The sequence below is a fragment of the Apteryx rowi genome, unplaced genomic scaffold (genome assembly GCF_003343035.1).
Source record: "Apteryx rowi isolate R43461 unplaced genomic scaffold, aptRow1 scaffold_53, whole genome shotgun sequence".
NCBI classification, from domain to species: domain Eukaryota; kingdom Metazoa; phylum Chordata; class Aves; order Apterygiformes; family Apterygidae; genus Apteryx; species Apteryx rowi.
This window is the reverse complement of record NW_020450794.1, coordinates 3,158,426-3,185,975: the sequence shown is the minus strand read 5'-3', so window position 1 is coordinate 3,185,975 and position 27,550 is coordinate 3,158,426. Positions and strand designations below refer to the sequence as shown.

The window sequence follows — 27,550 nt, the reverse complement described above, 5'->3', positions numbered from 1 at the left end:
CAAGGAAAGCTAGGTTCAAGTCAGGCAGGGGTGAAAGCTAGCAAGTTCCTGTGCTTACTGGACCTGCTGGCTGAGCTCTGCTTCAACCCATAGCCTGGCCCTCCCCTGTGCTAGGAAGAACAGGCTGCATTTGTGAGGCAGCTGTGACCGTCTCCTCTCCCCCACCCCTCCACCTACTGTGTTAGTCAAGGGGGGATCTCAGGGCCTCGCTGTCTGTCTCCACCCTCAGGGACCTGGGGAAGCACTGTCGCGCTTAGGCTGCGGCCTGCCTCTCTTGGGGCTGCTTATTTCTTTTTGAAGAGCTTGCGGAAGGAGCTCCGGAAACCCCCCTTGGGCTCGTGCCGCGGGTTGTGGTCGCTGAAGGATGTTTGCTCATTGTCATCCTTCTGGCAGAACCTGGTGTTGTCTTCTGCATGGAGCTCCTAAAAGGGAAAAGACAATTTAACCAGCGTTTGCAACCTCACGTCCTTGTCCCTTTCTCTCTCTCTCTCTCTCTCTGTGCTAAGAGGGACCTGGTGGGTGATGAGGTGCTGGCAAGGCTGGGAGACAACATGTCACTCGGGCCTTGGCAGCACTGGCACCTCTGCAGAGAGCTTGCTGCTGGCTCTGTGAAGCCAGGGCATTGGCAGAGGAATGGAGAGGCACTGTTAGAGGGACCTGGAGCCTTTCTCACTAACCTTTTTATGTAGAAAGGCCTTGCTAGCCCCTTCTTTGGCCAATGAGGGAGCAAGCCAGCATGAGGAGTTGAAGGAGCAGGTCCTTCCCGCCCCCTCTTCACTTGTGAACTCCATTTACCTTAGAAGAGGGAGGCTTCCCTAGCTGATGGGATGGGAGAGGCTCTTCTGGTGGCTCTGCTGCTCCCTTGTTGTATATCTGTGGAGCAAGAGGCTTTCGTTAGCACACACACCTTGTGGTAAATGTGCCACTGAAAGATCTCCTCTCCCCCTTTCAGGAGATGGCCAAGTCCGTCTCAGTGTGGCTCTGGACAGGCCTCTTTTTCTCCAGTTCAGCCTACCACTGCTGCACTGGTCTCCTTTGGGGGAGACCATGTCCTGCAGAGGTTGTAGCCAACACACAGCAGCTATTCTGGACTAACTTCCCATCTGCACCCTGCTCTGTGCAGGCAGGTGCCAAGCAGCTGGCAGGCTCTTTTTTTCTGGGTGGGCTGTGTCCCTACAGCTCTTCTCCCTCTGCTTCACCTCCCCTGTTCAGCTCTCCGCTACCTCCTCCACTTGCTAGGCTTTTCTCTTTCTTTTCTTTGAGGTTTCCCTGCTGCCTTTTCAGTCAGGCTGTCAGGAATGTTTCTCCAATAATCATCTGCATCTGCAACCTTCGTATCCCTTGCCTCACTTGAACAGGAGAGAGTTTCTCCAGGCTGCAGAGAGGGCACTAGCCTAGCACCTAGGCCTCTTCCCAAGGAGGTGTGAAAGGCACAGGGATATTCGTTCATGCCTTCTCCCCTAACTGCTCCAGGTCAAAGCTGACTTTGAGCAGCCACTGCAAACTGCAGAAACATTGTTCCTGCAAGGCCTGGTGTCTCTGCAGGGCTGGAGTGCCACCTGCCATGCCAGTAGTTGTCTGAGGGACAGGGACACAGTTGCTGGCTCTGTCTGTTTTCGCACAGACTTCAGCATGGCTCCAAGGGCCATAGAGCAAATGCAGGTGAAATAAAACCCATGGACCAGATCCTTGTTGGTGCAAATGGGCTGATGTGGCAGAGTCATACTGGTTTACACCAGCTGAGGATCTGATCCTAAGGTTTTTATCCCAGCACTCCTTTTCGCAGCAGGTGAAAGGGCACATTTTTAACTGAGTGCCAACCTAATAGCACTCATTTCAAACAGCTTTGCTCATACCTCATGGCCCTGATCAAATACAACGTTTACTTGTAAGGGGAGCTCAGTGACAGCTAAAGAAACATGGGAGGTTAGCTTGTCTCCAGGGTGATCTAGCTCTGCACTCAGCCAGCTGCATGTCTCAAGCCCTTGTTTGTCCCTGGGGGAGATATGTGTGAAAAGGAGCTGTCCTGCATCTTGTCCCTCCCTTGGTATGTACGTGCAGATGAGGGCTTTGAATGTGAAGACTTGAAAGCTATTTTGGTATGTTCTCCCCTAACTGTATCTCAGATCTCTCTCCTGCTGCTGCTTCTGCACCACCATGTGCCTTTTCTCCTCCTATTTTAGCCTCCTTACTTCCAAAAAGCTCTGTTTTTCACCCGCTCCTCTCTGTGGGGGGAAGTAGCTCCTTTGGGAGCTTCGAGATGAAGCTGAGATCATGTGAGGCTGGACATTTCTCTCCTGCTTCTGCTGCAGCCGGCTCCCACTGCTGCTCCTCGTGCTGTAGAGTCTGGCGCTCACACCCTCAGCGCTCCTCGGCAGCTCCTTCAGGGACCTGCTCAGCTGCTTGCCTTTGCTGTGGAACATCTCACGCTTGTAAGTACTGCTGCTTACGGGAGTACAGCTCTTAGGCAATGGCTGTAAGGCATGATCTGTCCTCTCTGGTTCTGATGTGAAGTTAACAGGCCTAAGGAAGCAAATGTCTAAGCTGGATTCGGAAGAGGCTGGGGAGCAATTCTCAAAGAGAGCAAGGTTTTGGAAGGCGTCATCTTCATAGGGGCCTGGCAGGGTGAAAACTTCCCCAGGGTAGTCAAACTCTTCATAGCTTGGCGCAAAGTTCCTCGCATCCTGCAGCAGCTCCACAGAGGTCCTGATGGCTCTCTCAGTGTTTCCCACTGCATCAGCTGGCGGTGCTTCATACTCCATTTCGGGGATAGATTGTAAGGGGGCTGTCAGAGCCTTGAGTTCCTGCTCCGTGAGCTGAGAGGATGCAAGGATGTTCTCTGGCCTCTCATGTTTTCTACTTTCCATTTCCCAGTCGGGGGGCTTTACAGCCTGGATGTTCTCCATCACAGCTGGCTGGGATTTCTTCATCTGGGGCATCAAATGCCTTAAATATCAGAAACAAAACAAAACAAAAAAAAAACAGAAGGAAGTGGAGTACAAAAGGATGACAGAGAGACAGCCTGACAAGCCACCCCCCCACCCCCATCCTCTTGCTTTTAATATCCAAAGGTATTTTAGTATCTTGGAGAACAGTAACAGAGCTGCCGTTAATAGAAACTGTCTAGATGGATTAGCAGGAGCGAACCTGCAGGGGTAGGACTGCTTGTCCAGTAGCTTTGGGTCATTTGAGCTCTACACCACCTAACAGATAGAAACCAAGAGCAGAGGCTGGCAGCTCCTTCTCTTTCCTGTTCACCCCCATTCTAGATTTTTACCTTCCTTCCCCTCTCTGTAATGTAGGGGCCTGTTTTCGGGAGGTGATTCTGTCTAGAAAAATGTTGAGGGTACCTGGAGAGTTGCTACCCTCCATGTGTGCCAGAGAAGTCAGCGGGGAGTCCTGCATCAGGGAGGTACTAGGTATGCACCTCCCTGCACTTACAAAACTCTAGTTAAGAAAGTAATGCTGCTATCCACTGGGGACATTGAATGGGGTGGGGGAAGGAATGATTTTATGCTCACCACTGGGAGTCTGGGTAACCCTTCCCTTTGGGTGAAAAAGGAGGGGGTCTGGGGCTAGGCAGTAACACTTTTCATACTCCTGTGTACGTGTTGTGCTGTGATCCTGACTTAATTTCAGGCCATCCATGCAGGCATGCTGCCAGCAGCTATTGCGGCAGCTGGGGCTTGTGTTGCTTGGGAATGCCTGTGCAGCATTTGAGGATTTGAAGATGACGCTAAGCTAGGGAGGTGGCTGACATGACAAACAGCAGCACTTCAGTCCAGAGGGGCCTTAGTCAACTTGAAAACTGGGCCAAGAAAAACCTTGTGATGTTGAAGGAGGAGACTTGGAGAGCTCTACCCCAGAGCAGGATAACTGCATGCATTAGGCCAGACTGGGAGATTTGGGCTGAGCAGCAGCTCTGCTGTGAACTTGGGGTTACAGTGAATGTCAGGGTGAAAAAGAGCCCGCAGTGCGCTCTCATCGCAGACATGACAAACCCTGTCCTGGTTTCTTTGGGAGCCCCATGGTCAGCAGAGCCAGGGGAATTATTATTTGCCCTCTATGCAGCACTGGTGAGGCCCCACCTGGATCGTGTCCAGTGTTGGGTCCTCTGGTTCAGGGAGGATGTGGGGAAACTGGAGAGGGGCTGGTGGGGGCTACCGAGGCAGTCAGGGCCCTGGAGCACAGCACTGGTGAGGTGAGGGAGCTGGGCTTGGGTAGTCTGGTGAAAAGGAGGCTGAGAATTGATTTAATAACATTCTACAACTACTTTGAAGGGCATTCAGAAAAACAGTGGGGCCAAAGTTTTTGTGGTATCAAACGATATAATGAAGCACAACAGCCACAAATTGTGGCTTTGGAGTTTCAGGTTGAACAGTAGGAGGAAAAATTTCATTAGGGGRATTGTGAGAGATGTGGGGGTCTCCATTCTCAGAGGCTTTTCAAGACGGGCTGGATAAAGCCGTGGCTCATCTAATGTTGGCAATAGTCCTGCTCTGAGCAGGAGGTTGGATGGAGGCTCCAGCGGCCCCTTTCAATGAGTATTTCTGTGATTCTGTGTGCATCTCTACTTATCTAGGTGACGGACACTTGCCAGGTCTCATCAAATATTTCTGGTTCCCAGTGGAAAAAAAAAGGGGCAACTTCTCTTAATGAGTTGTTGCTCTATGGTATGGATCCAGGAACTCATGGGACAGTGCTGTAGGATCAGTGAACCCACATGTCTCCCTAGGCAGCATCTGGCCTAGACAGTGCTAAAAGTAAAAGTCATTCTGTCTGCAGGGACAGTTCTCAAAAGAGCAGCCCACAGGTTCATTCAGCCTGGTATGCTGAAATAAGAAATAAGGCAAGCCTAGCATGTTTCTTCTCTGATCATCTTCTACCTATCAGTAGGTTAGGGATGGCCAGGGATTGCAGCGTCACCAGTAGCCTTGTCTTCCTTAAATTAGTCTTGTCACTTTTTGAACCCATTTGCACTTGCGTCTTGTGGCAGAGAGTCCCATAGTTTAATGACATGCTGTGTGGAAACCCCCTTTTTTTGCTAGTTTGAAACCTCCTGTTCGGTCATGTTCCCTAGCTCTGTAACATGCCGGTCAGTGGATCATTCAGAGAGCTGCTGCGCACCCTGCTGCCAGCCATGCACAAATGCGTCCCTCCCCGCACGCTCCGTTAGGACAGCTAGCAGCTAACCATAGCACTGGCAGCCTGCGGTAGAGCTCTGAAGTGCTGCCTGCCTGTAAGCTACGTGGTAGTGGATGGCAGGAAGGAGCCAGCCCCTCATCTCGCTGTGTGTGCCTGGGGGAGTAGCCTTGGAGGTGACAGTCTGTTACTGCCTAGTGTCACTGGCATAGTACGGGAGAGAGGAGAGTTTTCAGCCTACTTTGACAGCCTTGTGCTAGAACAAGAGGCTTACGGGGTTGTCGTGCCAGAGGAAGGTGCTGGTGGGAACGACTGTATGGTTTCTTCAGAGTGGATCCCGCTGTCCCGGATAGAGGTCGCGCTTGGCGTTGGAGAAACCTCTTGGCTCGTACACTGGGAGGTGAGACCTTTGTACAGCTTCACCAGGGACGACCTGAGGGAGGAGAAATCCATCGTCGTGCTAAGAAATAAGGCAGGGAATGAGCACGAGCATGTAGAATCACAGAAAAAAGGGCTGGGAGGGACCTTAATATTCCCCTGCACCTCCCAAGGAAAGACCCATTGCACCTAGTCTGTCATAGACAGTAATCTTTCTATCCTGTTCTTAATACCTCTCATGATAGCAGTCCCTCCCCAGCAGTCTGTTCCAGCCCTTTACCACCCTCCATGTTGGGAAACTTCCCTGAAGTCTGATCTAAAGCAGCATGGCTGCAATTTTTCTTCCTTCATCCTACTCCCCCAGTGAATCATCACAAGGAGCAAAGACAACCAGGTTTTGATTTAAAAAAAAAAAAAAAAAAAGATTTCAGGGAAGACTCCTGAACCAGAACTGGGGAGTCTAGGTTCAGTGTCTATTCTGACACAGTTCATCTCAAGTTATGGGAGGCTTTTGTTTCTCCCACCCCACTCCCCCACTAAAATAAGGTAACACCATCCTCTCTTGATCTCTTGTGTAGCCTCTAAGGGCTTCAGGCCACAGGCTTGGACTTCCCCAGGACCCTGAGCTGCTGAAGCAGCTAAACCCCCCTGTATTCTGCCAGCAACAAGTGACTTTGCTATCAGCTTAAGGAATCAAATGTTCCAATAAAACACATAGCAGCTATGTTTAGGGTTAAACTGAATTTCCCTTCACTCTGAGTTACAGGTAAGTGCCCACCCCAAGTCTGACCTCAGTTTGGAGGACAGATGCCAACAGCTGGCCATCTCCAGCATTCATAAGCAAAGGGCTGTGTTTTAATTCAGCAGAGCTGTGTGCCTGTTGATCTTGCCTGGACCTACACCCCACATTTCTGGGTGCCCCCCCCACCCCCTTTTCCTGGGGATAGAGAGAACGAGGTGATGTTGTGCTTACTTCTTCAGCTTTTTGCGCTTCTGTATGAGCAGGTCCTCGTTGCATTGGAAGAGGAGGCTGTAGTGTGAGATGAAAACCCGGAGGCGCTGCACACACACCAGCAGCAGGTAATAATCAGGATGCTCTTGCTCCGTGAACTTCAGGACATTCTGGGGCACAGAGGAAAGCAGGCTGTTTGGAGGATGTCCTAACCCTTTCTGAGGAGAAGGTACTATCGGGACCCTGGACTGGCCCTCTGGAGTGCACGCAGCACTGCCAGGGCACTGTGGGATCTCTCCCAGGCAGCACCAGTTTCTGGGGGACTTGGACAGAGCCTGTCTGCTGCTCTTCCAGTACAAATACACCAATAACCAGCATAAACATAATCTGGGGGTGTGGGGGGGTGCAGTAGTGGAGTCTAGCTTTGGATAAATCCAAAATTGGATAAACAATTTCTTCTTTGGTTTTTATTGGGTTTTGCTCCTGTGTTGGTATTTGCCTTGTCTGCAATGCTTCGATACAATTCAAATAACCTTCCTGCAAACCAGAACTCTGTTTTTCAGGCAGCTCTGCACAGGAAAGGTCCTTTGCCCCTAGGAGCAGCTCTCTCTCAGCCCCCAGGCATAGGGATCACTCAGCAGAGGGGGCAGCTCTGTTGCAAGAGCTCAGCTCACAGCGGACGTGCCCCATCTCTGGCCTGCTGTTCTCCCCAAGCAGCAGGCAGCACAGCTTTTGGTTTCCCAGGGAACAGAGGCTGGTCCTGTCAGGCTCAATGGGGAAAATGGCAAACAGAAACAAGTTGCAGATGAAAAATTAAAATCTAGGCATTTTCAGCTGACTTTCCCTTTCAAAGGTTTGTTCACAGAGCCCACTGAGTTGTCCAGAAGCCCTGTAGCTGTACAGGCCCGAAAGCCAGCTCTGAGATAAAAGCCATGTGTTGTCATAAGAGTTCAACAAGACAGTTTCCATCCTAGGGCCCTACCTGTAGATGAATAAGGTATTCGGGGATTCGCTGGACTATATGGAAGAACAGAATGTAGAGATCAGATTTGATTTCTTCTTCTACCTGAAACAGAGAAAGCAAATCAGAGTCACTCCTARTCACTCATTGAAACCCCGGGCAGACACTGTTTTTCAGAATGAAGGCCTTAGTTTAGGCCCAAAGTGAACGGAACAAAATGGCGTAGACTCTTGAACTAAGATATTTTGGAAGAAAGTTAGTGTTGTTTAGTTATTGCACTTTAAAATTACCCTTACATTTAACTTTCCTGGTTAAAACCAAGAATCAAGGATGTGAGACCAAATATCTAAAGCTGAACAGTAGAGAATGTTGTCTCTCTGAGGAAACACTTTAACACTTAAAACCTTGCTGCTCTTCTCCCTGTTTGAATGAGTCCTCCATTTTCCAGGAAACACTCTTATTTTCCTAGGAGAGGTCTGGATAGGATTTGTATAGGGGAGAACTTTCCAGGAGGTTTGATCTGAAATACTGTTTCGTGTCACAGCAGGGATATAGTTTTGTTTACACACAGTGGTGAACATGTTTGAAGTTGCCCTTAGTAGGTCCTAACAACCATCAGCCATGGCAATGTTCTGGAAACTGGTATTTGATAATGGAACAAATGGATTCCTGGATTGGCAGGGATGTCCGGCTGTGGGAAGGCACAACAGGAGGAGAGCCAGGCATGCACGCTGCCCTTAGGTGTCTGTGAAGCACAGACACAGAAGGAAGTTTACCTCCTTCAGGATCACCACGTGGATGAGAGAGATACATTCTGGCAAGTCCCTCAGGTAAGCAACATAGTAGTCCAGAAAATTGTTCTTGAAAGAAAGAAAGAAGGAAATTTAGGAGAGATTTTTAGCCACAGAGTCAGCCAGAACAAGAAGCTGTTTATTCCTCCGCATCACTCTTCAGCTCAACAGAGCTCCTAGCTGTGTAAAGTTTACAGGGCTCAGGACTTCACAAGAAAGTCTGTTTATTAAAATGGGTTCAGCTGTTGAATACAGTGTATAAAACTTCATAGCAGATGGCTTGGAGGGGCTTGGAAAGGAAGAAACTTTACCTATATGACACTCTTAAAATTCAAAAGCCTCAAATCAGATTTGAGGTAGCATCCTTCCATGAAAGGTCCCACCCCTCACTATGGGCTGGGCAGACCTTCACCCTGAGAAGGAGGTGCTGGCCCATGGGCAGATGAACAAGACAATATGACTGTGAAGGTGCTGTTTTACTTGGGGCTACAGAATTTGGTCCAACCATGCCACTACACATCACTTACTCTAGGCCCAGCTTCACAGTGCAGCCCCTCTGTTGCAAGCTGTCTCGGCCCACCTGTGGGACATGCTGTTTTGCCTGACCCCAGCACAATGTCRTGCATCAAAGCAGAAAAGCCCAGAGAGGTCTGTAACGTACCTCATCATTTGTTAACTTCAGGAAGATGTCTCCTAGGATCCCTTGGCGTGGCCAGCTCAAGACTCTCTCCTGTAGAGCGTGAAGTAAATCGACGTGCTGCTGGACCAGGTACCGCAAAGAGTTGGGGAAGAAACTGAAGGGAGAGAATATCAGACCCAGTTATATAGAGCAGAAACACTGAATCAAATCTCAAGGCCCTGGGCATGTACTGTTGAAGTTTGCATTCACAGGCAGTCAGCATGGGCTTTATACACAGGTATTATTAACCATTTTTACTGGAGTCTTGGCTGCACCGGGAGGCCCTGCTTCAGGCGCTGAGTACATGCAGATATCCTCTCCAGTGGCTTATTATTAGTGTTCTGAGGGTTTCTTAAGCTGACTTCTCCACTGTTTTGTGTAGCCAGCCAGAATCTCCACAACTGAAAAGCCCAAGCCAGTGCTGCTTTGGCTAATGGAGCAAGATCATGGTCCTGAGGAATCCCAGAGTGCTTGGAGGAGAGCTCCCCAGCTTTGTATATTGACCCATTTGTTGAGTCCTTTAAAAAAACACCTTTCTGATGCAGAGCTGGTCAAAATGTGCCATTGCCTTTCTGTCACTTCATGCTGATTTCATCCAGAATCAGGATGAAAATATCAAATATCAAAATATTTTGCCAGATGGAAGGTTCCCAGGGAAAAAAAGGAAAAGTGAAAACTCGCTTGGCACTATCAAAATGTTTCAGTCTGAACTGTCTGTCGTGAAACTGTTTAACTGAGTCCATATTTACCCATGTACCAAATGTCCCACAATGTCCTTCTGTCAAATGACTCCAAGGATGCCTCCAGCCAGGACACAGTGCATTGTGTGAAATGCAGTATGGTCAGAGACCCCAGCATCTGCAGGCTCAGGGGCTAAGAAACTTGAAATGAAACTTCTCTATTCAGTTTAACAAATGTATCAAATCCAACTGAAATGACCCAAAACAAAATAGTTGGTGTGATTTTTCCTTGCAGGCTTTGTAAAGTGAGCACCTGCCAGCCACATCGATCTATCAGGAGGAAACTTCAATGTCTGTCTTGAATCATACAAATTTACAGCTTTTCAGAGATTTGCTACTTCAACAAACAGGCAGAAATGTCTTTTATCCCTGCAAAAACCTTCCAGTGCCTCCAATTTTCAACTAGAAATAAGCTTTAAATGCTTAAATATCTCTGGATGAACTGGATGAGGGGATGAAACAGAAAGAATATTGACTAAAGAAAGAGCATACTAAATCAAATACCTTCTCTCTTTGGTGCTCCTTTTCACATCTGGCCCTTGCAATGTGGCCTTGATCTTCAGGATTAGGGAAAGGTTGATGACGTATTTCCTTTCTGACTCCAGCAGCTCCAAAGCGATGTTCTGCCTTTTAGCTTCCACAAAAAATGGTTAAGTTAAAAAAAAAAAAAAAAGAAAAGAAAAGAAAAAGAAAAGAAAAGGAAAAAAAAACCCAAGGACAGCATCATGTTAGACTTCATTTGGCCTGGTGATCTGACACTAAATCATAAAAGGAGTGTCAGCTTTCCTCAAAATATGATATTCTAGCCTGATGCTACAGCAAACATGTTTCCACTCATGGATTCCAGCTTTTTTCAAAGATCTTAGGAAAAACAAAACAACCAACCAAGGGCAAAACAACTCATACCAGGGATTCACGTCCAGTTTCCTAAAAAATGAGAAGTTGTATTTCCCACCCACTTCCCCAGCTCCACTGTCACAGCCCCACCAGCACTCTGAACCTGCTGGGTCTTGGAACGGAGGATGGGTGTCCTGGGTGCAGAGTGTGTTTGGGGTATCTTATTTGGTGGCCTAGACCAGCAAGTACAAAGGCCAGGGGTCCTGGGGAGTCTGAGGYCCCAAGGGATTCCCTCCGGGCAGGGAAAACTGGCTTGTTTGTCTCCATCTGTAAAGGGTCATTACCAGTTCCCACCAGGTGCGAGTGCAGCTCTGAGCCTCTCTGGCTGCAGGTTTCCCCTCTGCCCTTACCAGCCAAAGAGGGTTCACATATAATGTTGTCTGCTGAGCTGTATCTGCTTTGGCCCATATCTTTCCCTCTCTCCGGTGGTTCTTTGGATATATATTCATCTCCCCACTCCTTGGTGTCCTTGGGCTGCTTCCACACTGTCGATGGCAGATGCATCTTTGCCTGACCCTCCGTTGCCAAGGAAGGCTTGAGGCCGTCGTCTGTCTCTATGGCTGCTCCTGCAATGGCAAACAGCGATGTGGACCGTGATGTCTCAGTCAACAGGTATGCTGAAGCAGGCAGCTAACGTGTATTATTTTCCCTATAAAGTACTGAAAGGGGAGCTTGAAGCATTCTTGATGCTTAACAAGTGGTATAGCCTCATAGAGTTAATTTACAACTCCAAACGGAAGTACAGTTGATGAACATTTCAGCAAAACAAGGTTCTGCACCCTTCCAGCATTTTTTCAAACTCGGTTGTTTTATTTTCTGACCCAATAAGGTCCAAAATTAGATACACATGCTAAAAAAGAAAAATATATATATTCCAGGCATGGTTGCACTCCMAGATTTTGCAACATTTCAGGACTTGATAATATGACATTTATTGACAGGTATTGTAGAAATGGGAATTTTTAGAATTAGGATTTAAATATCATTCTCAGTGGATATAAACTGTCATGACTTACAGTTTTTGTTAGTGTAATGTGATTATATAGCAGCAGCAGCAGGATGGGTAGTCTGAGGCTATTAAATCACAGAGAAGGCAGGGGAGGACATGTTAGTGCCATAGGGCTGGAATTGCTTTAATGCAAATAATCTGAATTTGGTTTGCAATGAACCACCTTCCATAGTTTTTGTTCTCTTTTTATTTCAGTGGATTGAGGTGTAAGAGCCATCTGTAACAATAAGCACTTCTAGTGAATACTGTAAACCTCTAGTGGTTGTTCTCATCTGCCCTCTTTCTTTTTGGCCAGGATCCTTAGTGTGCCCTCACCACATCATTCTCTTATTTCTTACCCATTTTTATGTTGCCACAGAAAACTAACTGTTCTCTAAGTCTTCAGGAATGTCTATGAGGAGTCTGTTTGGAAGCTGGTGGGCGAATAAAGCAGCTCACCACCTCTACCGGTGGGTAGTCGCTGTGAAAGCCATCTCTTGCCACGTGGCAGAATGGCTCAGTGATTAGTCTTTGCCATATCAGTGAGCCTCAATTCTTCCTTTCTGCAAAAGCCCTTGGAACCTACAAACACAGCAGCAGAAATGCTGTGCCTGCCGAATAGCAATGTTTCTCATTGTCCATCAGTTACTCGGCACTTCAGGGACCCAGATTTGCCCTGACAGCTCGATAGCCGTATGAAAACAGAGGTGCATGGTGAAAAGAAAGTCATTGCTGTGAAATGCATTCCTTGAAAGCAGTTCTTCAGTGCAGTAAAGCCGGACTGTAATTGAATCATTGTCCTACTGTTTTTTAACAGTTGGATATTTTCCTACCTGGACCTGCTATCACTTTCACGCTCCCTTCTCCCATTGGCATGATCCTGGTGTCAGACACTGTTGAAGAGCAAAGGAAAACTTAATGAGAGGAGATGGCTGTAGAGCAGGTTTCCTCCTGCCAAACCCCATCAGTATGGTCAGATCTTTTAGCCTTTCACATTTTTGGTCTGGGAAAACCACTGTTAAATCCTCTGCTGAGGAAAAAGCTGCTCTTTACCGTTGTGCCTCTGGTCTTTGTTTCAGTAGCACCTGCAGACAAGCTAATGTGGGGTCCCGGTTGTGCTTTGTGCTGTACCACCTCAGAGGAGCGTGAGCAGGCAGAGTGAGAGGATGGGAGGCCTGCCACCGTGACACGGCTGGTATTCTGGGTGAGGAGGAGCTTACCAAAGAGTGTAGGGGTCGGATGACCAGGAGAAGCAGGTAAGAGGCAGGTGTGGGATGAGGGATGTGTGGGAGAGGGCTGACACACCACCTAGAGCAGGGCAGAGGGGACCCATAACTGGCCAGATTCTGAGCAGAACAGAATAGAAAATGGTACATTGTTTTCACTCAACTTTTGTACCTTTGCTGGCATTTTAAATGTGTATGTTTTTACTATCTTGCTGTCTGAACAGCAAGAGGGTGATAGACAACTTCAAACCCCCAGAAGTTAAACACAGGGAAAAAAGACTGGGGCCATCACCTTTGATTGTGACCTTCACAAGGAAGCACATTTGGAAGTGTCCCTCTGGGTCAAGGTGTAGCCCTAACCCYGTGTGGTAGCCTTCAGCAGCTAGTAAGGGGCAGTGACCCAGCCAGCCCAGGGTGGGTATCTCCAACACCAGCCTGATGCTGCCATGCACCAGCTAATGTACCAATTCCCATGTCCCCTTGTCAAATCAACCACTGGTACATCCTTTCGATGATGCCACGCATTCTCTCTCAGCCCAGTCCCCTGTGATTCTCCTTTCTCTGCCCTGTTCCCTTGCACAAAAACACATCCACAGCTTGTAGTATTTCCATCAGGAGTTCCTACTCAGTTGTGTGTGTATCGCTAATGTTACAAGGGAGAAGATGCAGCCTGTTTCCCTTTTGCTGAAGGAGGCAAGGAATGGCTCTTGGGGCAACATTCAGTGTCTTCTGCATCCAGGCCGGTGCCAAGGCCATGCTTGCCTTCCTGAAACACAGTGCTGAGGTGCGCACACAGACCCAGGAGCAGTGCTGCTGGAGGCAGCACTGTCCTGTTCTCTTTTTGTGCTGTTGGCACCTGAGCAAAACCTGGTGTCCTCTTACCCTAGGGACCTTTTCTGCAGTTTTTTTCCTGAGGAAAGCGCTGCACTAGCCTACTCCACCTGTCTCCTACCTTTTTCATAGGTCACGTTGTGCAAAAGACTAGTAAAATCTTCATTGATCAGCACAGGGTCTGGGAGGTTAATGGATCGAAATGGGCTGCCTTGGAGAGGCGTAGGTACTGTCTGTGACCCGTGGTCGTCCTTCTGTGCTCTTCTGTACAAATACAAAGAATGAGACAAAGTGTGAATGCTACGGGAGAGGCTTCTAGCTACACTACAGCTGTGGCAGACACCAGCATAAGCGCAGAGACAGAAGTAGAACAACTCAAGCAGACACCAGGAATGGAGTTGGCTTTGATGCAGTTTGTGAACAATATCCTGGAAGTAACTTCCACTGGCTATAGGAGAAAGTTATTTCAGATCTGCTCTTTGGCAGAACGTATCTCAGCTAATTAAATGGCTTAATTAGCTCAGGGGTTAGCCTAGATTTGCGAAGTGTTTGCATCAAGACAGTTGTACATCTGTCATCCAAACTCCATTTTCAAAGGGAGGCTAATCAGGGCCAAGGTGGACGAGCAGTCTGCCTCCTCACAGTAACAGCGTGGTCCAGCAATGTGAAAACATGCTCCCGCATGTCCCTGCTCAGAGAAGAAAAGGCTGGTGACAAGGAAACAGAGCATGACTGCGCCTTCAGGTGCCCGTCAAGTCCTGCACGCTTGGCAATGGGAGGAGGGAGGGGAAACCCCACTGCTATTGTCAGATAGGGTGGCTTAGCAACAGCTTTTAATGGTCACAAGTATTCCTGCCCCAACGCGTCTCCAGTAGGTCTGTGTACTTCAGCAGGCCTTGGTTTCCCCGAGAGCTGCTGGGACTTTTTTGCTGCTAGAATCCCACTGAGTGTTGGTGTTTTTCTGCTGTTTGCTCAGTTGAGTAGATGTCTAAAAGCCTGGGATGAACTGAAGGCTGGAGCTGCCATTATTAATCAGGGTTTATGCATATGCACAGCCAGGAAAAGATTGAGAAATTAAGCCCTAAGGAAATGAAACAAAACGGTCACCAGTATTAGTAAGCCCACCCGGAGCCCTGGAGTTCAGGCCCTTACTTTGCTTTCACTTTCCGTGATTCCCGCCTCTTCTCTTGCTGCAGCTGCTCGATTTTCTGTTGCATTTCCTCCTGCTTGGCGCTGATTTCTTCAATCATTGACTTTGCATCGCTGAGCTCCTCCTGAGAAACAAGCAAAAGCACAATGTTCCCAGTGTCCCAGCATAGGTATTCACACGTTGTGCTTGTTGGCCCAGATCCCAGTGTGATCACTCACATGTATAAGTTTTTGTCAATCAGGCCTTGAAGCTCTCTTTCTAGCCCTGTTTCCCAAGGAAACAAGGCCCAGTGTAACCTCCCTGTGCATGTGGCTCACTATCAGCATGTCTTCCCCCAGCAGCCCTCAGACAGTTTCAGCCAGACCTGGCATGGACATAGAGCTCTCCGAGGCATGAAATTCCTGCAGGTTTCATCAACATGATCAGCAGACTGGAGAAGAGGAACTCAAGAGTTTCTTGTAAATCGCAGGAGGGGTTGTTTTTTTTTTTTCCCTAGCAAGGAAGAGGCTTTACCAGGAGCTCAACCACATTATTAGATGATGGACATGAGCATGAGGCAGAGGGAAAGTAGCCTTTGCCCCTCTTGCTCCTGGTGTAACTCCTTGCATCTGGGTTTTGAAACCCCCTTTTCCCCCATAATGATGTCCTGGATAACCCTGCCTCTGGCTGCTTTGTGACCACCACCATGTGCCCTTATGCTTCTTGCTGTCTCCCTTGCTCAGCTAGGACCACAGGACCACCTTCTGCCTAGTGCCAGCTGTCTCTGCCTGCCACAGGGGCAATAACAGGCTTTTCCAGTAAGTAGCCCTATTTATCTTCACGGGGTATTATTGACTCAGCAAAACCTCTTGGGGAAAATTTACCATAAAAACAATAATGTAGTTCCTCTACCAGCCTCCTCACAGGCAATCATCCAGTTTCTGCAGGGAGCTGCTGGCTGGTTTGAAGTGCACACCAAGCCCTCTCGCTAGGCTCTCTCTGCAGCCCTTTGTCTTTAGCCTCTTGGGCTGGATCAAGCCAGGCAGCGCTTCCTCCCGGCCGCGTGGGAATGCAACTTCAAAAGGCTTTAAGGTTTTGTATTTGTTCCCTGCCCACCAGTGGCTTCGGTTCCTGCAGGAAATGCCCCCACCTGACCCAGGGAGATGTACGGTGCAGGGGCACAGCAGCCTGCGAGCGTACCATGTGCCCGTAGCCTATCACATGTGCAGCCCTCAACACAGGCCCCTTGTGCCTGAGGTGGCAGGCGGCACTGCCTCATGGCCCCTTGAGAAGCCCAAATGGGCCAGGGCGCGAGTTACATTTGGGTGAGAGTCCCAGGTCTCTCTGTGGGGGGAACCCAAGGCCGAAGGAACTGCACCAACTACATCTGCAAATAATTGCCTATTCATTTCCTTCTCAAGCAGAAATGATCGATGGGAGAGAGCTRCCCCATACCACCAGAGCAAATGTGGCAGGTAGGCATTCCTCCCGCTAGTCGCGCTCCTACCTTGAACGTGTTGAGGGAGTTCTTCATCTCAGCCACTTTCTCCTCCATGGCACAGCGGCAGCTCTTGACCTTCTCCTCCAGGGCATACTCGCCATGCTGGATTCGTGACAGCTCCTGCATCGCTTCTGTGAAACCCGCCTTCAACTCAGAGGCTAATGCCTGCAACTAGAGGAACCACAAACATGGTGGGTTCAGTCCCTCCTCCCAGACACAGGTGGCTGTGTCCCCAAGGGTCACCCATGGCTCAAAGACTGGGTGTAACCCATCCTGTAAGGTGACGTCCTCTTTCTCCTCCTCCTGTTACGGCTGGGAGACATGGGGGGAGGTTCGGCTCCTGCTGCAGCCTCAGCATGGGGTAGTTGTTTGTCTCGGACAGTTAATGTGCCCCTTTCCAGCCCCAGAGTTTTTCCATGCTCCTGGCAGGTTGCAGCCCGTCTGTCTCCAGCAGGAGAGGACAGCCTGAAACACGCTGAGCAGGTTTGCAATAACAGCAGCCAGGTTATCAATCCCCAAAGCAGCTGAGCAACCCAGAATGTGACCCCTTTGGAGCAAGGCCTCCTCCCCCGTGTGCTCGCAGGGCTGGTGCTCTCCCTGCGCAGGTCTAACGCCTCCTGACTCTGAGGGCTGCGGAGAAGCCATGTCCTTTGTCAGTGGGCCCTTTCCAGGGAGGGAAGCAGCTCTTTAGCTTGTAGCGGGGAGGGAGTGGGGGCTTTCTCCTGGCATACAAAGACAGCGTGCCCACTGTTGCTGTTTTCTATCCCTAGAGGCCCTAGCCCTGCCGGAAGAGCTCACAACCTAAGCTGGAGGCAGCCGGTTGATAGCTGGGCGAAGCAGGAGGCAGACCGGGCTGAGCCAGGCTGGCAGAGTGAGCAGACAAGGCAGGTTTGGAGGTGGGCACTAGGGAAAGAGGCAGCCTGCGGAGGGCTAAGCAGGGACACCCCCTTCGGGGGTAGCTCGGGCCAGCGACCCCAAACTCGGCGCCCACTGCTGTCAGCAAGGCTCTCGTTCTGCCTGCACAAAGCCCGCAGCTAGGTCGCGGCCCAAGGCGCTTCGGTACCAGTGGTTTTTACCTTTACAACAGAAATTCGGCCTAACATCTGGTTATAAACTGAGTCCAAAACTGGAGCACTGATGGTAAGAGGACAGCCACCCCGGGGAACTCAGGCGCTTGAGTCCTGTAAATGGAGCAGAGATGGCTTCCGATACCTCAGGGCAATGGCATACACCATCCTCCTCTGGTCAAGACGGCCTCGGTCTCCGCTGCCGTGGAGCGGACCAGCAGCGTCTTTACAGAGGACGTCTGCCTGATATCCCCACTCCTGCCCCAGCGCTTGCCCCRCGGTCCCCCAGTCTCTGGTCTGGCTGGACACACGTTTCCAGAGCTGCAAAGGGCTCCCTCACCTGACCTCCTCCCTCTCCCATAGGGGCAGGCATCCAGTGAGAGGGGACTGGGAGCACGTTGGGGTGGAAAAACCTCGGCCTTGCCTAGCTACGGGAGCACCCGGGGATCTCATAGCACCACTGGGACCAGAGCATATCCAGCAGTGAGGGCAGCCGGAAGGGGTAGAGGGGCTGTTCAGGCACTGTGCTCAGAGCAGCTGCTGAAGTTATGCTGCTACGGGGTGCAATGCACACACCACGTCTGATATCTTTGCCCATTTATCAAAGCCCAGGGTGGTGAACCAGGTGGTCCTGGCATCATCAGACATCCTAACAGACAAGCTTGGAGAAATGGGGGGACAAAAAGTGCTGCAACTGTGCAAAATGTTGATATTCCCATGCTTTGTCACTGGTGCTTGCCAGTGCTTTACATAGTACGGCTGATTTCCCTAGCATCAGGGCTGGGCATCCTACACTTTCCTCCAAGTGAAAAGTTGTGATGCTTCAGACCTGTTTTAGAGATCTGCTTCAGGATGGAGGCATCACAGCTTACAAGTCCTGCTAGCAGGGGAGGCGATCTGGAAGCTGGCCCTGGAGATGTCTATGTTTGAGGAGAATAAGCCCAAATTGAAATGTCCCCACCAACAAGCCTGGCCATATTCTCTTCAGATGCTTCCAGCATAGGGGTAAACTAAACGGATCCTTTGCARAAGTTACAGGGATGGGAAGCAATGCTGACCTTGAGGTTTTAGAGTCCAAAACTGCTGGGCATCATCAAAGTCAGCAAAAAACAGTGCTCTTGTAGAGAATTCACTGTCCATGTGTACTGAAACTCTTTGAAAGCAGAGTTTGGGCAGCTGAAGGAAAGATTTGGACTAGAGACTGGACTAAAGTACCCTCTGTATCTCAGCAAATGCATCTGAAGGCACACAGTCACTTGTTATTGTAGGGTTCACTGTTGGCCAGTCTCAACTTTCCCAGTCACTCTGCTAGTTTGGTTTCTCTGTCTACTCCTCAGGACAACGCTCCGGATCCCAGCCTGGGTCTGTTGTGCCCAGTATGCAGCTGGAGCTGGCAGTGGATATTTCAGATACCAAAATGCATCTTATACTTTCATTTCCCTTTGTTGCCGTTTGATGGATGAAAGCAGCAGTGATCCCAGTCAGCTGCATCTACCAGGATTTGTTCAGCTGGACACGAAATGATGAAACCCTGAGCTGGGTCCTGCCAGAACTCCCTCTGCTGCCCTCAGTGCTAGGAGCACAGAAAGGAAGCATAAACAGCCTTGTGGCATGGGATGCAGATTTGACCCCAAATCAGATGGAATGGTTTAAAAGCAACACATTATCTTTGAACTCCTGCCAAGTGTGGTGTAGTGCTTGAGCACTGGATTTTAGTTTGAGCTCATTTCTAATAACAAGCTACAGAAAACCATTGTTTAAATCCCTTGGGTTTTTACAATGAATGGAAGCCTTCAAAGTGCCGGCTCATGCTGATGGCTTGCCCATATGCTTATGCCTATGGGCCTGGAGAGACAACTCACTGGTTTGTGAGCCCCTGGAAAGTCAAGCAAATTCAGTGTTTCTAAAGTTTCTAAAGTGCAACATGTACCAAAAAAGATTTTATATTGCCATGGAAACTTGGCAAGAGTTTAGCTGTAATGTGTTGTTCTGACTCACCTATTCATGGGAACAAATACAGCTGAAGAGGAAAACACCTAGTAAATTAATTTGAACTATCTAATGCCTTGGATCTGCATGGTCAGAAGGAATCTTTAGAACCTGTCCAAGAACTGGGAAAGACATGTTCCAAAAAAACTTTTAGGAATCTAAATAATCTAGTATGAGATACACATTTCAGCACCCAACTGCCCTTGCAGTGTGGGAACCAGCACCACACATCTGTAATAGGTGATGTCTTTTCGGGGGTGCCTAACTTTCATTTTACCTGCTGCCCTGGTGTTTTTCAGCTCTGTGTGGAAAAGCCCTGCATATAAGACATCTAGCAAGACTGAATAACTGCCCATTGGAAAATGAAGGATTCTCCTCCCATCTTTGCGTGACTCTGATCAAGAGGATAATGAGAAGCAATAACTTGTGACTCTCACTTGACCTCCATATGGGAATATGAACTCTGTGTAGAAGTCCACCTGGAGAGGGGGGCAAGCATTTCCCAACATGGAGGGGGGAACCATGACCATATGAAGGACATAATGGCTAGAGGGGATGACCATGCACAGCCTGGAAGGGTGAGATCGCAAGACATGCAAGAAGCACATCTCAGCATGGTTTTGACTTTGCTTTGTAAGAGTGGAGTGATAACAGCTATGAAATCTCCTGTGCTGAGCCTCTACTCATGTCTCGCCTGGCGTGCTGTCCCCAGAGGATGGGCAGGAGGCAGCAGATCTGCAGAGCCTCCCCCTCCAAGACAGACGATCTCGGCATGGGGGCACAGCCCATAGACCTAAAGCCAGGATGGATGGCTAGACTTTGTTGTTTGATGGGTTCTATTTGCAAAATGTCATGACTGTCCCTGATGTTTGAAGGCTTTGCTCTGAGACTTTGAGGCAGCCCAAGGAAGAGGGTCATAGCCAGGAGATGGGGATAGCTTGCAGAAGGGTGGGTCTGGGATGGAAAGCAGAGGGGAGAGCCTCTGCAAGCTGGGTTTACTGCCCCTGCTGCTGCTGGGAAGGTGAGGAGGAACCCCTGTTGCCAAAAGTAGCTGTGTCGCCACACATCTCCCCCAGCACCAGCCAGCCAGGCTGTCCAGGGCTCTGCACTTCCAAAGGGATCACTGTTCTGCACCTGCTGCCTGTGGCCCTTACTCTAGCACTGGGCCTGCTCTTGGGGACCTTGAGCTGAAGCCTGTCCAAGCCAGTAGGAAACAAGTCTGTGATGAAGAAATACTGCAGATGAATAGCTCTCTTGTTATAAATATATCCTAGAAAAGAGCAGAACCTCCTATGGCCTTGAAGAAGTGTTGCAGTGGTGCCTAGGGTGGTCTCAGATAGCCAGGATTTCCAGTTCAGGGAAATAYTGCTCTCTCAAAGTGTAGCTCCAGGTGGAACTGGACCAAGGTCTAAAGTGCTCAAAACTCTTGAACTTCCTGCAGACTAGAAATGCCTAGGAAACATCATCATGGAGACATTGAAACTGTGTCACTTCCCAGCTTCCGCCAGCTTATCTACTATCCATCAGTTTGCATATATATGGCTGATCTGAAGAGGTAAGTAAATATTGTGTTACGCAAAAGATGGCTCTATCTTGTTAGTGACACTGCCTGAAACTAATTTGGCAGAAAATCCAGCACTTTCCACAAAGTCTGAATCTGATTTTCCTAAGCTGCTTGTTGCATGCTCTTTCTAGGGAAAAAAAACAAATTTCTAGTACAGCTTCTTGGTCTTATGTTTAAAGGCAGCACTTCTGCAACCAAGCATTAGGAAGGCTTGTGATGCCTCATAGCTGGAAGTCAGCAGAGCTGTGCTGATTTACAGCAGCAGGGAGCCTGACCCTAAGAGTATATCTAGCATTTACAGGCAAGGACAGTGGGAATACAGAAAGAGCAGCAGGGTAAGGACAAAAGAGAAGGGTGGAGCTATTTAAAGGGAACTGCAAGCACGCTGCACTTCTCAGCTCATTTCACCTCTTGGATGTCTTTTTTGGTAACTGCAGTGTCCCTAGGGGCCTCGCTGATGCAGAAGGGAGCACTGAGCTGGTAACTTGAATTGAAAGGATTCTTTAGGGCATCCGCATCTCAGCTGAGTTTTTCTGGAAAGCAATACAAGAGCACAGTGTTCCTCAGCACTGCAAAGGGGGAGGTTACCCAGTACACTGGCCCTACAGCGTGTGAGCTTTCCAGACACGTTGGACCCACTGCACTGGGCTCTTCAGCAACCCAGTCGCAGCTCCTTCTCGGAGCTGTCTGGATGGGAAAAGAGGACAAGACAAGGGAAACCACTTTGCTAATGCAATGCTTTATCTTCTATGTTATGGGCAAGGGGCATCCAGTAACTCTACAACCACTTGCCATGTTGCACTTGTAAGCAGTTACAGGCATTAGTGTTGCAATGGTGCCTAGGGTGGTCTCAGATAGCCAGGATTTCCAGTTAGGGAAATGTTGCTCTCTCAAAGTGCAGCTCCAGATCAAACTGGGCCAAGGTTTAAAGTGTTCAAAACTCTTTTGAGTTTCCCACAGACTGGAAATGCCTAGGAAACATCATCGTGGAGACCCTGAAACTCTGCATCTCACAGGAAGGAGACTCCCTGGGCCGTAACATAGACAATCTTTCACATTCATGGTGACATTCGTGCTGCAATTAGCCACATCGAAGAATGGCCGCAGAGCTCTGGAAGTCCTGAGCACCTTGAACCACACGGGGGATCAAGCTCAGGGTTTCCAAGCTGCTGGCTGGGGAGCCAGGCAGAGACATGCAGCAAGACTCAAAGCTCTGGCCTGCCCGGCTGCACTGGAGTATCAGGCAATAGCACCCCTCGGTCCAAGGAGCTGCGAAGCTGCCAGGATAACTCTAGAGCCCCCCAGGAGACTTGCTCCTTGCTGGAGAAGACCCCCCAGGTCAATCAACACGTCCTTGCTCCTGGGGCAGTTCATCCAGTTTGGTTGAAAGCTCATCAGAGCTCAGGCATGTAATCTCCCTCTGGCCCAATAAATTGACATTCTCTAATCGGTGCTAATGATGCCRGGTAGTTACTTAGCTGAGCGCACAAATCACCTGTCTGAACACAACCGGTTGTGAGTGGAGAAGTTTTACTGGAATGTCTTTTAAGATGAGGCCCAAGAGATGATATGTATGACATTTATTCATGCAGTGTGCACATTTTGGTTGCCGTGTTCCTTGTAAGTGCCTACATTTTTTTCCCCTCTGGATTAGCTTTGTAACTACTATTCTAACTAATCTATTAGTAACTCTTCAAACTCATAGAATTATTCAGGGCATTTTGCTCATTTTTACCTGGGAAATCTGTGTTGCAGGGTTACTCACAGGCACACTTTCAGTCTCTCCTGTGGGAATAAAGAACTTCAGTCAATTAAAATGACTTATTATGGTTGCTATAAATAACTGGAACAGAGGATTTGAAGTCCCTCTCGAGGTACAAATCATTTCTAAAGGATTCAAGTCTCACTTTAAGAGATGTGGACACCATATAGGTTGTACAATAGGTTGCAGTTACAAAATGGGAATGGCTCAACTAAATCTGACCTTACATTCACTTCATTTGCTGCCCTGTGCCTGTCCCAGAGCTGATCTATACAAAGAGATGAGAAACCCTGTATGCACAATTATGAATAAATTGCCCCCTAAGAAGTTCATTTCCATGTACCAGCCTCTAGTAACAAGCATTACAGTTTAGTCTCTCTTATAAAACTGTGATTTTTTTATCCTCTGTTGTACATATTTTCATTATCCCTATAAATGGCTGATCCAGTCGGTGTATTTTAAGTTCTAAGTTATATTTTGTCACAACATGTCCCAAGCAGTAATCGTGTTTTGTAGCACCAAAAAATACACCCTTTTATAAGTTTAAATTCCTGGGATTTTGTGGCATTGTGATCCCACCTGATCTTGTATAATGGAGATGGGCTTAAAATTTCCAAAACGGAGTTGGCTCACAGAGGAGCTCAGATCTGTTTTGCAAAAGTGATTTGAAAGCTGCAGAGGCATTCTCTCTAGGCATTATTGGGGTTTTGATGGAAAAAAGTCTATGTTTGTTTATTTCCTCTTCTGACATGGTCTCATTTGTGCAGAGACCTTCAATTATCCACTAGAAATTGTCACTGACTGTGCTCCCCTGGCACTTGAAGGGAATTGCAGTCCAGTTGCCATTCTCTACATCAGACTCCCTACCYGGCCTCCCCCTCCCAGAAAGCACTATGCCACCCGATTCCTGGTCTGGGCCACCTCCCTTGGCAATGTCCCTTCATAATATGGGTTTTCTGCTGCCTCCGGGAATTTGCTTTACCCCTCTACACTGTCAGTCACCGGTGTGGCCAGTGGCCCATTTTAGGGGCGGCTGAGCTCCTTCTGTCCTTGCTGGCTCCGGAGGCTCAGAGCCTTACCTTTAAGAGCACGGAAATTCAGACCTGCAGAGGCCTGAGAAGGGTTTAGGGCAGGCTTTGCCCCAGTTAACAAGTGGAAAGATGAAGCCTGGAAGACAGGGCTTTGCAAAGCACAGCTCCATGCTGATTACTCTGCCCCTGAGGGGGAATATGGGTTACTGCCAAGGGCACCTACGACTTGGCCCTGTTCTGGTCTCTAGGATTTGTCCTGATTCGGAGGAATGTGAGCAAATTCCCTAGAGACTCCTGGAAGCGAGAGGCAGAGGAGGGGAGGCTGGGTGCCCCTCTCCACTCATGTGCCAGCCGAGGGGTTTGGCAGCAGGGTCAGACACTGAGCCTCTGGGAGATATCCTTCAGGGTTCTTGCTGGGGGAAGCAAGGGACAGGAGGCTGATTTGGAAAAGTAACCAAGACCAGCACTGCCAGCCATTAGAGCTTGAAATCCATCAGCCAGCCCTCACCAAAGGCCGAGGTGCATTTTTTAAATCACAAGTTGTTTTTATTTTCAGGTTTGGCCCTTCTGGGTTCATCTTCAGTTTTCCTCTGCCACCCTACAAACTGGAAACTGGCTTTTGGCCTGACCGATGAAACTTGCTCATGATTCCTGGAGCCGAGGCTTGAGAAAACAGCCAGTGCACTGAGATCCTCTGAAACCGAGAAGAATCCTTGAGGTATGTGTCTGTTCTGATGTAAATGACTTTTACTGTGGGATGGTAATGACTGACCCAAGAAGAGCAAGAGAACATGTTTCTTGGTTAATAGCACAATACAAAATAGATGCTGGGAAGACAGGGAGATGGTGTTTTTGCAAAGTGCTAAAGGTGTTGGATGCTGAGCTGTGTGAAGTGCTAGAGATGTCAAGCAGAAGCGAGGCAGAGTGAGGAAGGGCCATGGTCTCTCTCTTCTCACATTTCCTTTGGGTGGTTTTTCAAACTGATCTATAATGCAGAGGGCTGGAGCCAAGTCCTGCTGAAGTCTGCAGGGATCTTCATTTGGGTTTGGATCCGGATCAGTCTGTAACATCCTCAGACACGCTCRAAGCTAGGAACTACCTCTGAGAAAGGGCAGAAGATGGGAGAGGATCCCTGCTACTGTGGTTTTACCTCCCACCCTTGCACGTATGAGCAGATGCGCTCTCTGAACCCTGCTTATACCCAGCCAAAACCCCAATCATCTCTGCAAAGTCGCTGCTGAGCTGCACTGTGGGAAGCAAGGGGCTTCGTGGTTATCTCCCAGTTTCTGCAGCGAACATCTGCAGCCCGTGGGGGCATACCAATTAATTGGAAAAAAATCCTTAAGTTAATTTCCTTTTCAACCAGCTATTGTGCAGGGGCCTAGGTACACAGACCTAATTTAGTCAAATTAGAATAACAATAATATAGAAATTAACTCTTCCAGTTCCTGTGCCATGACTGAACGTTGGCACCACCGAGCATCTTTTAAGAGGGAAGGCGACAGTCCAAACAGGAAGGGTCTCGAGCTGATAATCATGGGCAACGGTAAAGGCTGCTCCCCCTGCTCTTCATAGGTTCAGGAGCTCCTCAGCATCCAAATGCAGTCACCTCTGAGGTGGCAAGGCTGAGCACAACGATGTTGCGAGTGGTTTGGGGTGGAAAGCAAGTAACACCAGCCCCATGTCCCTCTGCAAGAAGAATGTCTAAAGCTGGTTACAGCTAAAGCCCTGGACCTGAAACTGCTGAGCTTCRTAGACCTGGTAGAAGTGCTGCTGACTGTAGCAGGAGTCTGGATTGGGGCACTGACATGAGCCATAACCTCTTGTGACAGTGCATGTGGGAGAGAGAAGCAGATCCTCACCGTGCCTTTCTGTAAGATGTTGCTTTTGACAGCATGAAGTCCCCGTAGATCCCAAGGAAGAGGTGGGTCCAAGGAAAGAGTGGGAGAACTATTTCCCATATGGCACATTACATGTGCCACAGGATTATTTTCCAGAGGAGAAAGGAGAGGTGTTTTTTTAAATAAGAAGTAAAAACTTCAAACCCCAAATATTTCTACCAAACTAAAGGAAGGGAACATTCGCACAGCCCAACTGGTTCTGCCACAGCTCAAGAGGTGCTCTCATGGGGCTGACAGGTCATATGAGGGCGGCTTTCTTCCTCGCTCTATTTCGTACCATCAGCAAGTGAAATAAGAGGATGTTTTACCTTCTTGTTTGTTTGAGTCCATGGCTGCTATAGGGTGTGCGTCCTCGCAGGGACTCCTGTCCTCACTCTGGAGGGCTCTGGCTGGTCACTGGGAACATCCCATGGTTTAGAGCTGCCCGCATGTGAGCCCTGCGATGGGTCAGATGGCCTGAACCCTGAGTGCAGAAAGATGCAGAAAGGGTTTACTGAGCTGAGAGGCTCCAAGTGCAGAAAACAGACGAAGGAGGGATTTGAGAGGGAACGAGGCATCCTAAAGATTTGTTTGGGTCCACAGTGCCCCCACAAGCAGAGCGGCCTGCAAGTACAAACACTTTCCTCCCAGTCAATCCAGGGCCATTTGTGCTTATGTGGGCTGGTGAGTAAGAGGTACTATGTAATCCCACAGAGACTCTGCTCAGCAAGACACCTCCTGTCCAAACACAGAAGCAAAACAAGATGTATTCTGAACAGTCAGAAGCATATAAGCATCTTGCATGGGTGCTCTGGATCAAAGGCCTTTTGGTATGCAACTGGTCACCCAAACTGTCCTGCAAACCTGTGTTTGGGCCAAAGACATACTACCTTCTCAGTGCTGCTGTGAGATCCTACTGGCACTTTCAGGGGCACTTGTACTGTCACGTCTGCTTTCTCTGTCCGTTGTCTAATTTTTAGAGGCACAGGAGTGCTGCGAGGCACACGGACAGGTAGCGACACAGCCTCTCTGGAAACCAGGGCTGACAAAGTATGACGCTGTGCCCAAGTCACTCCCTTGGTAAAGCATTTCATGAGTCTGGTAATGGGGTAGGACCTTGGGAACAATCTTAAGATAATGCCTGATTAACGATGCAGGAAGGGCCCCGGAAAAACAAGATTGCACCAACTCACTTCTCTTACAAGCACGCACTTCTCTTATAAGCATGGGCACTGCCCCACATCCACTCTTCCACTCCCTAGGTTTTAATTCAAGTCTGCTTTTGTTCAGCCTTACTAGGAAACCAGATGTGATTTAGGAGTCTAAAATAGTCCCCCGCCTCCATTCCTATTTGATAGATATGCCCAAGGCTATGCTGATAGATGTGAGTTTTCGGTAGCTTTGCTAATGGGATCGGAGGGGCTGGTGTAATTATGCTGCAGAGCTCTGCTGACACAGCTCAGCCAGGAGAGCTGTGGTGGTTCAGAGAAGCCCCGGGGCCGTATTTTGGAGGAAGCAGGAACAGAGGAGGTCACCTAGTATTAAAGAACCGCTTGCCGGAGAGAGGCAAGAAAAGCCCGGTGCGGCTTTAGGAAATGCTGCAAAAGTGGTTGTGTCAGGCACAGTCAGCGCTGCAGCTTGGGGACCAGGCGCTTTCGGCCCACCAGCTGGCCGCCTCTTTCTGGTGTTTGCCATGAGCGAGATCCCCAGGGAGGCAGGCGGTGACGCCGTCAGCGCCCCTGCGATCGGGCCGTGCCGAACGTTAGTGAGCCGCCATCACAGTGTCAGCATATTCGGCTGATCGCTGTCTGGGGTACGACTTGGACTGACAGAGACTTGCAGCATGGTGCCAGAGAGATTTAGGGTTTAGTGGAAAATGGCTTTTGGCCAGAAATTTATTGAATTTTTTTTCTTTTTAACAAAAATATATACTTTTTTTTTTTTTACCAGTTCTGCCTTTACCTAGACCAGTTATAGTAATTATTACCATTATGTAATTGTTAATTAATAATGCCAGCAGTCATCAATTAGTATGTAATCAA

General features: G+C 48.9%; 2 protein-coding genes across 15 annotated transcripts in view; one reads left to right on the top strand and one right to left on the bottom strand.

Moving 5' to 3' along the window:
* SOS1 (SOS Ras/Rac guanine nucleotide exchange factor 1) overlaps positions 1-27,550 on the top strand; it is a 91,907-nt gene that overhangs the window by 54,283 nt on the left and 10,074 nt on the right. For 3 of the 14 annotated variants that reach the window (XM_026080763.1, XM_026080756.1, XM_026080757.1), the window contains exons 22-31: positions 6,526-6,600; positions 8,115-8,263; positions 8,907-8,993; positions 11,039-11,152; positions 12,608-12,784; positions 15,458-15,532; positions 16,136-16,189; positions 16,277-17,111; positions 19,571-20,826; positions 24,185-24,346. In XM_026080763.1, coding sequence (XP_025936548.1) covers positions 6,526-6,561 — 36 coding nt within the window. In that variant the 3' untranslated portion in view covers positions 6,562-6,600; positions 8,115-8,263; positions 8,907-8,993; ... (5 more) ...; positions 19,571-20,826; positions 24,185-24,346. Of the gene's footprint in view, positions 1-6,525; positions 6,601-8,114; positions 8,264-8,906; positions 8,994-9,878; positions 10,242-11,038; positions 11,153-12,607; positions 12,785-15,457; positions 15,533-16,135; positions 16,190-16,276; positions 17,112-19,570; positions 20,827-21,785; positions 22,240-24,184; positions 24,347-27,550 lie in introns of those variants that run through there. The other 11 variants (XM_026080761.1, XM_026080760.1, XM_026080766.1 and 8 more) reach the window with 11 other exon arrangements.
* On the bottom strand, positions 277-25,885 carry ARHGEF33 (Rho guanine nucleotide exchange factor 33). Its single transcript, XM_026080772.1, has 15 exons — positions 25,838-25,885; positions 22,571-22,620; positions 16,222-16,386; positions 14,738-14,859; positions 13,707-13,849; positions 12,362-12,421; positions 10,891-11,106; positions 10,148-10,277; positions 8,886-9,018; positions 8,210-8,293; positions 7,455-7,538; positions 6,494-6,642; positions 5,417-5,602; positions 2,193-2,946; positions 277-422 (listed from the first exon to the last, which is right to left on the bottom strand). The coding sequence occupies exons 1-15, from the start codon at positions 25,857-25,859 to the stop codon at positions 285-287; spliced, it is 2,436 nt and encodes an 811-aa protein (XP_025936557.1). The 5' UTR covers positions 25,860-25,885; the 3' UTR covers positions 277-284.

What these genes read in the sequence shown, in the direction of transcription:
- ARHGEF33 (XM_026080772.1), bottom strand. Translation starts at nt 25,859, where the DNA reads ATGGACTCAAACAAACAAGAAG. An exon ending in CAACGTGACCTATGAAAAAG is followed by an intron (nt 12,422 to 13,706) that starts GTAGGAGACAGG and finishes GCTCTTCAACAG; the next exon opens with TGTCTGACACCAGGATCATG. An exon ending in AAGCGCAAAAAGCTGAAGAA is followed by an intron (nt 5,603 to 6,493) that starts GTAAGCACAACA and finishes CTTATTTCTTAG; the next exon opens with CACGACGATGGATTTCTCCT.